Source organism: Chiloscyllium plagiosum, chromosome 16, assembly GCF_004010195.1.
Source record: "Chiloscyllium plagiosum isolate BGI_BamShark_2017 chromosome 16, ASM401019v2, whole genome shotgun sequence".
NCBI classification, from domain to species: Eukaryota; Metazoa; Chordata; class Chondrichthyes; order Orectolobiformes; family Hemiscylliidae; genus Chiloscyllium; species Chiloscyllium plagiosum.
Window position 1 is genome coordinate 44,606,988 of NC_057725.1, and position 15,204 is coordinate 44,622,191.

Sequence of the window (15,204 nt, forward strand, 5' to 3'; positions counted from 1 at the left end):
CCAATAAAGGAAAGCATACCAAACACCTTCTTCACTATCCTATCTACCTGTGACTCCACTTTCGAGGAGCTATGAACCTGTACTCCAAATTCTTTTTGATCAGCAACAGTTCTTAGGAGCTTACCATTAAACATATAAGTCCTTGTAAGATTTGCTTTCCCAAAATGCACCACCTCACATTTATCTAAATTAAAGTCCATTCGCCACTTCTCAGCCCATTGGCCCATTTGATCAAGATCCCGTTGTAATCTGAGGTAACCTTCTTCGCTGTCCACTACACCTCCAATTTTGATGTCATCAGCAAACTTACTAACTATACCTCTTATGCTCACATTCAAATCATTTTTATAAATGATGAAAAGTAGTGGACCCAGCACTGATCCTTGTGGCACTCCACTGGTCAGAGGCCTCCACCACCACCCTCTGTGTTCTACCTTGGAGCCAGATCTGTATCAACAGAGTTTACCTTGCATTATTCTATTTATCCACTAACTGCATGGGGACAAGTATATTCAAAAATGCCTTCTCTTCCCAACTCGGTTTTTCTTTCCATTGCTGAAACATTTGATCTTGGAATTGCACAGAAGTTATTACACACAAGTAAGGAAGGGTGAATTAGCTCCATTCTTATTCATCTCTATCCACCCAGTTAGCTGCACCGAATATTAAAACTATTTTCGGCCTATAGTGAACGTCAGTTGAAATATGGTTTCAGAGAGGAGGCAATAGCCTTTAGGGAAGGACATTGCTTTCCTTACCCAGTCTGGCCTCTATGTGACTCCAGATCCATAGTAATGTGGTTGACTCCTAACTGCTCTCTGAGCAATTAGCGATGGGCAATAAATACTTGACCAACCCAATAATGCCCACATCCTGTGAATGTGAAGGAGGGAGTGCTTAGTTGTGACAGTGTAATTGAACAGCAAGAATCTGGTTTTTTGACTGTCCCCAAATTAAATTAACTCGCCTGCCATTAAACTTGACCATTGCTTGGAGGGGAAAATTCCATCACATAAGTTTGACAGTGTTTCCTTCATAAAGTTGTGTTCTAATCCAGTTTAAAGCATACAGCAAGTACATCCTGTTTTGATTATTAACAAACTTCTGAAAGGCTATTTAACTTTTCCTAGTGTGCGAGTAGCCCTGATATCCGTAATCCATGCAGTGTGAACCCACTTCGGGAGCCATTTGCAAAGAAGGAATGTGGCATATTATTGTCTGGGGTGTTCGAGCCCTGCCACCTGGTGGTGAGTGAGTGATTGATTTATTGTTGTCACATGTACTGACTCAAATATTAGGCTTTTTCCTTTTCCTTTGTGATCCATCTCACCAACACTGGTCTTGTATCTTGTACAATGGGAGTGATCATAGGAAAAATACTTTTTTTTTCTCTATTCACGTCATTCCAGCATTTCTACTATTGCTGTTTTTCCCAGGTAATTTAACTCTAATAAAATTGGGAAACGTGACCAGGAATCCTTAGTAACAGCACTGTCTCATTTTGTTGATTATTTTGGACAGCTCAGCTTTCCTTTTATTTATCTGCTCGTTGCTCAATGCTACTTGACGAAACATGTTTTACTTTTTGTTGACTTTGGGTATTCGGGGACCAGCAGAAACAATTTCCATGTTTCCTCATTTGAGACTTAGAAAGGCCAGGTCCTTAAAAAGATCAGGTCCTTAGAAAGGTCAGCTCCAATTTGTTGTTCACCTCCTTTCTTTTGGTATGTGCCTTCAGTTTGAAACTCAATATAAATTGCTCAGTTATTCAGATTATAGTTAATTGATTTACTCTGTCATTGTTTGCTGCCTGTTTGATTCCATTGCACCTCCGAGAGAATTAACCAAAATCAAGACTGGGCTATCCACCCAATGAACAGCAATAAAAGTTTAATGAAATAAACCAAAGAGACACAATTATGAGTAAACTTTACAATGTTCTGGTTAGACCTGGAATATGGTGTCCATTTCTGATCTAGTGCACGGAAAAGCCATAAAGTTGGTTTCTCATGTATAAAATAAGAGTAACCAGGATTTTCGATCTGGAAATGTTGGGCAGAATTTAATGATTCCAATGGAGTTTTCATCAGCCAATGTAAGAATTGACAGGTCCCGTGTCACCTATGCTGAGAAAAGCCTATGGGTATTAAATGCTGATCGAACATTTAAGTGGACAGTGTTAGGACTTGCTTGGGATTAAGCAGTCTTGCATGTAGGATCTCCCATCTCATAGAACTGCTGTTTAATCTAAGGCCTCCAACATTTCAGTGCCACCTGCAGTAGTTACAGCTCCTGAAATGCATCCCACAGAGGTCCAGGATAAATAGGAGACTCCAAGAGGTGAGTGAGAGGATGGGAATTGTTTTGAGTGGGAGTGGTCTGGAGTCTCTTTGAACAAGGGTTCAACATGGACTGTTTGCTTTTTAGGGTCTCAAAGGTGACATCTTCCCTTTCCACTAGAGATGAGGCAATAAATTGGGAATTCATTGCCTACTTAAGGGTCTCAAATGGCATTGGGAGGGATGGTCCCAGACTTAATCAGGTAGAAGACTTAATCCACATTCTCCTTACCCGTAAAATGCCCACACCAGCTCTAAACCTGGCTTAGGTGGTCAGGAAGATATTAAATTGCACCCAATGGGCCACAGAGGTAAGTTGTAATGTATGTATATTGTTAAGAGATTGTTTATTGAGGAATAAGGCAATACGTTCACAGTAACAAGGTATCATTGGTGATTTTGGTGAGGATTTTGTTAAAGCTGGGGATTGCATAGATGGTTTGGTGGTGGTGAAGATAAAAACTGAACCTAATTCAAGCATAGAATGTAAATGATGGATGATCATGAAGCAGGTAGATGATAACTATTCATTGGACATCTGCGATAACTGAGGTTCTATATTGAATAGTTGTTAACAAGAATGGAAGGATACATAGGTGGGATTTTGAACAAAGAATTATAATTGGGGGTTACAGAATTGTGGAAGCAGCTCATTCAGCTCATACTGATCTTCCAAAGAACACCCCATCCAGACCCACTGTGCACCCCCCCCCCCCCATCCTCGTCTATCTCCCTGTAACCCTTAATTTCCCATGGCTTATCTGCATAGCCTGCATATTGTGGTCAATTTAGCACAGTCAATCCACCTAACCTGCACATCTTTGGACTGTGGGAAGAAACCGGAGCACCTGGAGGAAACCCACACAGACGCAGGGAGAATGTGCAAACTCCACACACAGTCACCCGAGGGTGGAATCAAACCCAGTTCCCTAGCGTGGTGAGGCTGCAGTGTTAACCACTGAGCTATCATGCTGCCCATATACTTATGAAGTGTAAAAGGCAGCTGTTTGAGAAAGCATTGACAATATTAGCTTGATGGTCAAAGCTAACTGAGAAGGACATCAATGCCATAGAAGTTTTGACAGATAGCTAAGGACATGCTATAAAAGGTAGACTTATTAAAGATAATCATAATCTTATATCTATTAACACAGACATGACAGCTGTGTGATTTTTTGGGTAATAGTCTTTTAGATACATGGAAACTGTAAACAAAACAGGAGAGAGGAGTTATGGGCCCTGTGCTTCTCCTGTTTCCAGGTTTCTTCTCATCCCTCTGCTCCCACTTGTGCACACACAGACATTACCCCTTCTCGCTCAAATGTTAATTCTATTCCTTTGATTTGTCAAATGAATCACAGACAGGTCCTAGCAAAATGATACCTCCTATTGTTGGTATCCAGTTCCAAATATCATTTGCTACGATCACAGACAGAGCATTAAAAGCAGCAATGGCGTCAAGCAGTGTTAGTTTGTTTATCCCCTATGGATAATCTCACCATGACCATTCACTAAACCAGATTACAAGTTTTAACAGCTTTGTGCCTTAACATTAAATTTGACATAAAATACTTCATTTGCTATCTATAACACTGCACTGAAGATAACACAGTTTTCTCAGACTCACTCATTAACATGTTTATCCATTGTACCAAACGCAGCACTTTGCACATGTCCATTGGATCTCATCAGTAAATAGCGGCCTGGTTTAAAAATCAGTCACACCTCAAGGACTGATCAACTACTCGCCTTAGTTTATTTCAAACAATGGGACATATTTCAATTCGGAACAAACATCACACAAGAGCAACTGAGTTCCAGGCAAGTTGTCTGCTCACTTCCAGTCAGAATGACTTGTAGCTGGATTTTCCAATCAACCCGTTCATTGATGTTATGATATAACTTTGGAGCAGGTGGGTCTTGAATTCAAGCCTTGTGGCTCAGAAGTAGGGACACTTATCACTGTACCATTAGACCTCCACTGGTAGGTGGAAATGCAGTCTTGTATTGCACCTGGAGGCATTAAAGGTAAATCTCTTAAAGGAAAAAGCATATATGCAACAGACTGAAGCAGTGGGAATGGCACCAATGGACCTAGTTTCAAACTAGAATGGCTGCTGCCAACAGCAGAATGGCTGTGGTCACCACTGCTTCTGCATGTGCCGATTGCACTAGTGATATCACAGAACTGTGCTCACAAGAATGCAATTTTCATTAATTTTCCACTGCATCCTGACTCAAACTAAAGCACATTCTATTACTTGGTTTGTTTATTATGAAAAAGATCAGGGTTTACTGCCACACTTCTTATTGATACTTCAACGGGGAAAGTCCCAGAATGAAAATAAAGTGTATTGTCAGATTTTTATTTGTTGGACCCTGGAATGGATTGGAACAGGACTTGGAGCTCCAATTTATACAACAAAATATTTAAAGATAATCCCCAGTGACTCACATCCAGTCTGTCTCTGTATTTGTTTGCCCCCTTTCCTCTCTCTCCACCCTGCACTGTGATATTTCAGCCAACACCACTGTTGTTCCAGCTTGGTGCTGTACTTCTGCCCATGTGTGGACCCTATACTGCCTAATGATGATGCTAATAAATATAGATTCGTACAGTGCACAACTATTTCCATGATCTGAACCACCTCAGATTACAAAGGTACTGGATATTGGAAGACTTCCCTACAGCAATACTGGTAAAACAGTGACCAGTTATATGTTGAGCAGTGTTAAGTGTGAACTGAAATGCAGTTTCTCTGATGGTGTGGTGGAGTTCCTGATCTGAACTTTAGTTCCTTCGGCAGCTGTAATTTTGTCTAACCTTCAAATGAAACATATTATTGTAATAATTTCAGTACAATAGGTTTGTTGACAACTTACCTGTGCACCTGTTTAGTTTTGTCATTGCATCTTCTCATAGCTTGGTTCTTTCTGAAATGATAATTACCATCATTCCCTGTGATAGGGACGACTCTCAGTGAAAACAATTTGTGCCGGTTGGAGAGACTTTAATCCCACTTACTTCATTAGAAGTTAATGTCCAGCATGCAGTATAATGGAAGGTTTAAAACTATTCCTACTGCTTTATACCCTTGACCAAGTCCATGCTCACCCTCATATGTGTACAAAGTGTTTTGATAAGCTAGAGATGCAATTTACTTGGATAAAGATGAACAAATCTGCTCATCCGATTTAAGTGAGATTCTAGCATTCTGTAAGGTGTCCTGAATGAGACAGGTTTGCCTCACCAGGAAGAAAGCTCTCTATCAGTGAACTATTTTCCTCCGCCTTTACTGTGAGATGGCAATGCAATTTGAAAAGCAAATGGCAGTCAGCTTATGTGGTTTTCTACAGACTCAAAGACCAAAGGAACAAATATATCCCTCGCTCAATAAAACAATTAAAAGCATTGAGTACTGTTATCAACAGAGCAATTTTTTTGTTGACAAGTGCACTATTTTAACACTTCCAAAGAAATTACTTTTCTGGCATTTCGAGAAGAAGCTGTTATAAATGGTAAGAGCTGCGAAACATGGCCAGGTTGAAATTCTGCTGCATTTCCTTTAGTAGTTCATGGGATGCAGGTATCACTGACTAAGCCTGAAATTTTCACAAAATATGCTCAAATGACAAAGCTTAGAGACTGAGTGCAGCTTTTTGTTTTAAAATGATCACTTCCCTTATCAGCAGCTAAGTTACTTAAATAAAATGAAGGATCACAATTAATTGGTATCTTCCGCCTCATGCAAGTTATGTCAGCATCATGTGCTCCCTGAGCAGGATTACTGCTTCAGAGGTGAGGCAAAAACTCCCAATAGGCTGCACTTCAACCCTATATTCAGAAAACCATCCTTTAGCGCACAAACCACATTTGGAGTATTGTGCACAGTTTTAGGCCCCATATCTCAAGAAAGATGAACTGGGCCTGGAGCATGTTCAGAGGAGCTTCACAAGAATGGTCCTAGTAATGAAAAGCTTAATGTATGAGGAACGTTTGAGGACTCTGGGTCTGTACTCGATGGAATTTAGAAGGATGAGGGGAGATCTAATTGAAACTTACAGAATACTGAATGGCCTGGACAGAGTGGATGTTGGGAAGGTGTTCCCATTGGTGGAGAGACTAAGACCCGAGGGCTCAGTGCTTGAGTAAAGGGAAGACCTTTTAGAATGGAGATAAGGAGAAACTTCTTCAGTCAGAGAATGGTGAATCTATGGAATTCATTGTCACAAGACAGTGGAGGCCAGGCCATTGAGTATATTTAAGATGAAGATAGATAGGTTCTTAATTGTCAAGGATATTAAGGGTTACGAGGAGAAAGTGGGAGAATGGGGTTTAGAAACTCTTCAGCCAATATTGAATGGTGGAGTAGTCTCGATGGGCTAAATGGCCTAATTTCTGTTGTCATGTGTTATGGTCTTATGGCTTTGCTCCACTTACCAGAAATAGAAGCGTAAAGTTGTACAGCAGGGGAACGGGCTCTTCGGTCTAAGCAGTCCATGCTGAACATAATCCCAAACTAAACTAGTCCCACCTGTCTGTTCCTAGCCCAAATCCCTCCAAATCTTTCCTATTCATGTACTTATCCAAATGTCTTTTAAACATTGTATTTATACCCACACTCACCACCTCATTGGGGGGTTTATTCCACAAGCGAACCACTTCTGTGTAAAAGATTTGCCCCTCATGTCGCTTTTTAAATCTTCCTCTTCTTACCTTAAAAATATGCCCCCTAGTTTTGAAATCCCCCATCCTAGGGAAAAGACAACTACCATTAACTCTATCTATACCCCTCATTATATTGTAAACTTCTATAAGGTCCAGTGAAAAAAGTTGAAACTTTATTGCTGGAACAGCACAGCAGGTCAGGCAGCATCCAGGGAACAGGAGAGAAAAAAGTTCCAGCCTTTCTTTATAACTCAAACCTTCCATACCCAGCAATATTCTGATAAATTTCTTTTTGACCCTCTCCAACTTAATAATATCCTTCCTATAAATGGGCAACCAGAACTGGACACAATACTCCAGAAGAGGCCTCACCAATGTCCTGTACAACCTCAACATGACTTCCCAACTCCTAGACTCAAAGGACAGAGCAATGAAGGCAAGCGTGCCAAATGCCTTTTTAAACCACCCTGTCTATATGTGAAGCAAACTTCAAAGAATTATGTGCCTGAACCATTAGATGCCTATGTTCTTTACTGTTTTGTGAAATCTACCAATTATGTGTGGATATGCTATATCCACTAAGCACTGCGTTGAACCTATCCACACTAATTTTATTTAGAGCTATTTACAGTTGTGATTAAATAAAATACTTTTATCCTAATAGTTGGAGCTAAGTTCTTTAAAATACCTCTCATTAGCTTGTATTCAGTAATACAAATCAGAAAAAGGTTTAGTTCTTGAGGGACTAGAGCACATTTTCTCCTGGAACTCTGCTGCCGTTTGCTGGGAGATCCACAGAATGGCAATTCTGCCTTGGATTCCTCTCTGGTCAATGACTGCAGGGGGGAGTAGTGAGGAACAGCTCTTCTGTTGGTGACTGCTCACCCGTCTATTGCTGCAGATTATTGGGAGAGCAGTGCAAAGGTGGAAGAGACAGGTTCTGTGATTGGGAGAGCAGCTCTGTCTTTCCCAAGCTTGCCACTGCTCCAAATATTGACCTTGGGACAGTTTTGTGAATGCCTGGATGTGAGGGAAAGAAAATGTTTGGAACAGTCAACAGTGATGGTTTAATTTATTTTTAAAAGTTGCTATTTCAGTTATGAAGCTGTGCCTGTTCAGTCTGGATCACAGTGAGAAGTTATTAATGACTGCAGGCCTGGGTCCCTGTATCCACAGCCCCCAGTGTTTTGCACCTCTGCAAGTTATCAAAATTGTTTGACAAATTGGCATTATTGTATTGGCTGGCTTTCCATTCTTATTTAATAACTTACTTTGTAAAGGTCCAAATCCTTTGTGTTTTATGATTTGTTTCTTTTAAATTATTCAGGTTGATGTCACCTGGTTTTATGCCAACTGCTTGACAGATACTTGTGCGTGTAATCTTGGTGGAGACTGTGAGTGCTTCTGCACCAGTGTGTTAGCATACTCTCACATGTGTTGTCAACATGGAGTTGCAATTGATTGGAGAACCCCCACAATTTGCCGTAAGTAAAGTATCCATCGAGGATTTTTGATTTTCTTTAGCCACCTGAAAATTAGTGCTCTGGGACCCAGTGCCTCTGGGCATCATTGCCCCTTTAGTGAAGAGATATTTAATTGGAAACCTGGAACCTGTGGATTCCATTTCCTCCTAGCTTTTGCAGCATGCTGTTTGTGACTGTGGCGCTTTTTGGAGGAGCAATGGGAAAGTGTTAATGGCTTTTTATACTTCTCACAGAGATAACATTTGATAGATTGGTCTGAATTTTACCAGTCTGGTGGGGTTGTTGGGGTGGTGGTGGGGGGGAGGGGGGAGTTGTAGCTTCTGTTCTCAAGACCCTATGTGCCAAGGACGGATCGTCCACTTGTAGCAATGGTGGCTCTGCGTCACCAGGAGTCAGTAAACCCCTCCAACAGTTGAGGCCTACTTGCTTGGCCTTGACATGTAACTGTTGTATATGTCAGTCCTTTCCTTGCTCTAAGAGACTCAGCAGTAGCAACCTGTGTCAATGGCATTCATAAGTCTGAGGGTTACCTGCCATCTTGGATGCGCCAGTCAGAGTCAATAATTAGGTGATGGCCCCAAATCACCGCTGTGATCCCTCTGTTCTCCTGCACAAGCAGAGAACCTACATTTGGTCCGGGCTGATGGGACCCAGGACATGTTAATAGAATTCATGGAGTTTATCTCTCTTCCATTGATGCAAGCAATAAGTAGCAGGGAAACTATACTTGAACTCATCAACTCATCATAAATGATAAGATTTCATTTTGGCTCCATCCCAAAATAGATTAATGGGGCATTCATTGTCACAATTTAATTACTTTAAGTGTAATTGTATTATGGTAAAATAATTTCAGTCAGTACCAGAAATTTATATCGTAATAAACATAAATGTTTACTGCAATTCCTTTTAAAACCTCTGCTATATTAATGTTATTTTTTGCCACTGAAACATCATCTATAAGCAGGATTATTCAGTGGTGTGTTAGTTTGAATTTTGTACATGTATATGCCAGGTACACGTTTCATTTGCATGATGAACAAATAAAGCTGCACTCCAGCCTTCTTTGTGAAATTCTGAGTGGTGATCAGATACTTTCATATAAAAAATAAAGAGGTAGTTATCGTAGCCTGCTTCTTCCTAGCAATCAATCAGGGAATATTGATTGAAACTTGGGAGCAATTAATCAACTTGTCACAGCTTGAGATAATTCATGGATGGAGAGAAACATGCAAAAATTATTTTATGATATTGGCCTGGATTTTTGGATCACTCAACCATGGAGACGGATGTGCCCTGAAAAATGAGCATCAGAATCTCTTGGGAGTCCTGTTTTACTGTCTAGGTGATAATTGCTGGGGATATTTAAACTTCCAATGGTCAGTGAACTGACATCTCCAAAAAAAAACCCAATTCTTGGGTTAAAGTTGGAGATTTTCAAGAGTTTAGACTGACAAAACTTACTGGTTAACGAGGAACATTTAGAGGATTAAAATCTGAATATTTAAACTTCCAATGGTCAGTGAACTGACATCTCCAAAAAGAAAACCCAATTCTTGAGTTAAAGTTGGAGATTTTCAAGAGTTTAGACTGACAAAACTTACTGGTTAACTAGGAACATTTAGAGGATTAAAATCTGCTCTAACGTCTGGCCAACTATAAAATTTGATCCCATCACTCTCATAAACTTTCCAAACCCCCCAATCAATCACATTGCCCTCCCCCATCAGACACGACCACCTTCCCCAATACTTGATCACCCTATTCCTTCAATAATCTGTCACCTTACCCCTTACCACCCACCTCTTACTTACTTTCCATGCTAATCCCTCATTCACTCACCTTCCACCCTACTGCCTTACTCACTCACCTGCCACATCCTACCACATGACACATTGAATTACTAACCTACTCCCTCACCCACCTATCTGCTACTCAAACTCCTCACCTACTTACATGCCACTTTACTCACCTGGCACCATAACACAGTTCACACTTACCTGCCAACCTACTCACTCTCCTACATACCTTTGTCAGTAACTGTCAGAGTAGCATTGGGATCTTTAAACATTTTGCTTATTGGGACATAACAAATACAGCTTTGAAATAATGTGTCGTCTCTGCAGTGATTCAATTTGTGATTTGTTCTTTTTCTTCCTTTCAGCCTACGATTGTGAATATTACAATAAAGGTGAGATTCAACTTTGTAATTTGTGAACCAACAGCTGTGTTCCTTTCATCTACAAGAACTACTGTTCATGTTGGAGATATCCTCCAACCTGATGAACAAATAATTACTATTAACTTTGAAATAGCTGTGTTTAGCCTCCTGAATGTAGAGGAAAGCACATGTGTAAATAGGAATACATACAGAAACAAATTAACAAAAGACCTAGTAAATTGTTGTTTCACCTGAAAGGCGTGTTTGGAGTCTCGAAGGTGAAAATGTCAGGTAGGCATTTCATCATTTTCAGTTGCATGGAAAGATGCCTTAGAATGGGTAGAGGTGTTAGCCTTGACTGAGAAATGGACTAGGCTATTGAAAAAGGAACAGTTCCTTTGGAATTCTGAAAGGATGAGGGGAAGATGTGCTGAGTAATAGCTTCATGATTCAATTGGCAAAGTTAAATGGTGGAGGATGATCCTCTGATTATGCAAGTTGATGGGGTGGATGCTTCTGGCAAGGAGAAGAAATAATAAAAGTTGAAGTGCAGGAAATAAAATAAGTACAAGGACCCTTTTTATCCATGCAGGAGAGAATCCTTAGCTGTACCTGCTGCTCAGTGTGGCTCATTGTAAGGAACTAGATAATTACTTTGCAAAGTACTTCCATTCAGTTTGCACATGTGACACTGAGTTTCAATTTAGCAGTCAGTTTAGTTCTCTTTACTCTTCATTTTAGCTGTATGTAACATTCCAATCAAACATAAAGGAGCAGTATCTTATCTTTCAACTAGGCACTCCACAGTCTTATGGACTCAATATTAATATCAACAATTTTAGATTGTAACCTCTGCCCCTGTTTATTTTTCCTTTATTGGTTTGATTTGTTCTCTTATTTGTTTCTTATTTTCTTGTCATTGTTTTTGGATGGTAGACCTTGGGATCCTACCATTTACACCCACTCTAGTTACATATTCTATTTCCATTACTTGGACCCTTACCACCCTCCACAAAAGAAAAAAATAGTTTTATCACAAATTACACATGAGCTGTTTCTAGCATGTAAGACAGATGAATGAAAGAAAAGTTATATTAGGCTGCAAAATGTGCCTGTGCATCACAGCCCTGAGGTTTGGATACATAGAAGCAACTAGATTATCAGCAAGACTGAGCCCCTAGAGGGGGCTAAGTGTATTCTATATGAGATACTTGGAAAGCAATATTACGATACGATCTCATTACACAGATTAACTTATTGTCAAATTAACTGGTGACTGAACATTGCATTATGTATAAGTGATGTAAATGCACAAATTGCAACATCACAAGAACATTAAGCACTTAGAAGCAGCTCATAATTTGTAGTGTAGGTGCAGGTAAGATTTCAATCATCTTAGTAATTTATTTCTAATTTTTATGACTAGATGCTATGCTGTTATGTTTCAAGAAAATAATTCAACAGGACAGTCTTTTCAAACTTTGGTTCGTGGCATTATTGAGGAAAAGAAAACAACTTAACATCTAGGATGGTATGATGGCTCAGTGGTTAGCACTGCTGCCTCACAGCACCAGGGACCTGAGTTTGATTCCAGTCTCGGGTGACTGTGTGGAGTTTGCACATTCTCTCTGTGTGGGTTTCCTCCCACAATCAAAAGATGTGGAGGTTAGGTGAACTGGCCATGTTAAATTGCCTGTAGTGTTAGGTGCATTAGTCAGGGGTATATATGGGGAATAGGTCTGGGTGGAGTATTCTCTGGAGGGCCGGTGTGGACTTGTTGGGCCGAAGGGCCTGTTTCCATACTATAGGGAATCTAGTCTTATTCCTGATTCAATTGAATTCTATCTTAAAAGTATGCTAAATTAATTTTAATGATGGCAAGAGGAATAATAATCAGACTATGTGAACTAATGCATTGTCATTTCTCACTTACAGTATTAAACTGATGCAAAATCAGTTTTGAAGAAAATATACAGTAGTGTTTAGCAACACATGAATTTTCTAAATGAAACTGAATCTCCTTTCTGCTTGCAGCACTGGGAAAGGGCCCTTACTCATTGGTCAGTTACTTGGATGGCAACACAGTGGTGGCAGCCAATTTGTCAAGTGGTGCTATTTTTCTAGCTACAAGAGAAACTTCCATTCCAGGAATAGTGACTCTTTTTATGCTGACTCCAGGACTATATTCACCTAAGGCACATGGTAAGCAAGTCTAAGTCTTCTAACAACCTTATTGGATTTTCAGCAGTAAAATCTGTATCTTTGCCAGAAATCAATATTATAACAAGCAACACTTTGCCCCCAGAACCATTTGATCATATTCTGTACCTCATGACAAACATGCAGTATTAAACACATGTAACAGCCGACTTATTCGGCATTTGCTGTCATCATCTGTTACTGAAACTTGCCTGCTATAGTTGTTGAAAGTAGAAAGCTAGTAGAGGAGTAATATGTCACAACAATCTCTGTCATTATTCAATTTCAGGCAATGTCTTCACACTTTACTGCAAAGACTAAGTGTTGATTCACAGTCTCGGGATAGTACATCAGTGACACCAGAATACTTTGAGATGTACAACTTTATGTATAGACATAAAATTTTAACTAATTTGCCTGCATGTATATGTACAGGTCTAAGAATGTTTTAGAGTTACTTTGGATATATAGCATTACCTGGTCTCTTTCTGGCTATGTTTGATAGATTACTTACTTACAGTGTAGAAACAGGCCCTTCGGCCAAACAAGTCCTCACCAACCCTCTAAAGAGCAACCCACCCAAACCCATTCCTCTCTTCACCTAACACTACTGCCAATTTAGCATGGCCAATTCACCTAACCTGCACATCTTTGGATGGTGGGAGGAAACCCACGCAGACACAGGGAGAATATGCAAACTCCACACAGACACTTGCCTGAGGCAGGAATCGAACCTGGGTCTCTGGCGCTGAGGTAGCAGTGCTAATCACTGTGCCACCCTATGTTTTACTTGTTTTCCCTTTCTTGGTTCCTCTTGAAATGAAGGTGATAATTTGTGGTCAGTTATTGTTTCACGAGGGCCACTGGCCAGTGGCCAGTGGCTCAGCCAGATATCTAATGTGCAAGATTATTAGCCAAGCATGAACAATTGCAACAGAAGACCAATATTTCTCAGCATCTTCTGGCAGAAAGTGGTAACAGGCTGATTGTATTTTAGCAGTTTGTAATCAAACAATGACAAAAGATATCTAATGTGCAAGATTATCAGTCAAACATGAACCTGGATGGATGGATGATTTAGGTGGACTGAAAATATGGCTGAAAACCCTGACATTCTTTCACTCCTTAACTAGTTTAAGGTCGTGTATAATGATATCATCCATTGACTGTCATTTTGAAGAGACCAACAAAGGTAGAAACAGTGCAGAAATGTTTTTTTGCACTTGAATGGTTCACCTATAGACTAGTGTGTATTTTCCAATACAGTTATAGCTAATTCCCAGATGATTATAAATGGGTTCAAAATAAACTCAAGATGAAGTGTTTGCACTCATCCAGCTGAGGTCAGACATCGCTCCAGATTTGAAAATGTGTAAACTCTCACAAATTGTAGGAGCAGAAAATTGAGGTCCAGACAAAAAGTACAAAGGAACAAAACTCCTTGGAGTTGAGAAATATTTGGCAGCAATTTCAACACATCTGCCAAATGTGTCAAAGTTGAAGGGGGAGAATGCTAAGAGAATACAAGCTAAAATATGTCCAAGTTTCTAAGATTAAATTTTTAATCAAAAGTAATCGGTCAACTTGTATTCAAATAATACTTCAGAGAGGTTGAAATCTGGTGAAATCTGTTTTTTGTTTGCCTTGCCGTTGCCAGATCAGAGATTGTTCCACCAATTCTGCAACTAAAATGTAATTGAAAGGAAACAAGGAAATATTATTACTGCATTTTTATTTATAAATAAATGAAAATCTTCATGGAGAATGGTGTTAACTTCTGTACACTAAATTCATCAAATTTATCAGAATCACAAGCCATATCTACAAATTTAAACAGTTATTTATTCATTTTTTTTTCAGAGTACAGAATAATACAGTATACAATGAACATGCATTAAAATCCAAGGATATTATCATCTTCCTTCACCTCAGAACCGAGTAATGTATTGTGTTGTGCTTTGTTCAGCCATATTTTCAGTCCACCTAATTCATCCATCCTTTGCAGTGAATGCAGACAACTACTCCTTTTGGGAATTGCTGAGTTTAGAGGCTTTTTTTCTCTTGAATATTGCCATTAGCTAAAATAATAAAAGCAAAATGCTGTGGATGCTGGACATCTGAAACAAACACAGAGAATGCTGGAGAAACTTAGCAGGTCTGGCTGCATCTGTGGAAAGAGAATCAGAGTTAATGTTTTAAGTCCAGTATTACTGTTCTTCTCAGAAGAAGAAATTCTGAAGAGCAGTCATACCAGACTCTCAATTTAATACTACTAACTTGAACTTTGCTCTGTCAGACATGCAGAACAGTACAATGTAAATCAACTCTTTGCACCGTCAGGTTTCTTTGCTA

General features: G+C 39.7%; 1 protein-coding gene across 1 annotated transcript in view; it reads left to right on the forward strand.

The window, feature by feature from the left end:
- otog (otogelin) overlaps window positions 1-15,204 on the forward strand; it is a 217,220-nt gene that overhangs the window by 105,147 nt on the left and 96,869 nt on the right. Inside the window, exons 28-31 of the mRNA XM_043706414.1 lie at window positions 1,131-1,247; window positions 8,336-8,492; window positions 10,657-10,683; window positions 12,688-12,855. Coding sequence (XP_043562349.1) covers window positions 1,131-1,247; window positions 8,336-8,492; window positions 10,657-10,683; window positions 12,688-12,855 — 469 coding nt within the window. The remainder of the gene's footprint in view (window positions 1-1,130; window positions 1,248-8,335; window positions 8,493-10,656; window positions 10,684-12,687; window positions 12,856-15,204) is intronic.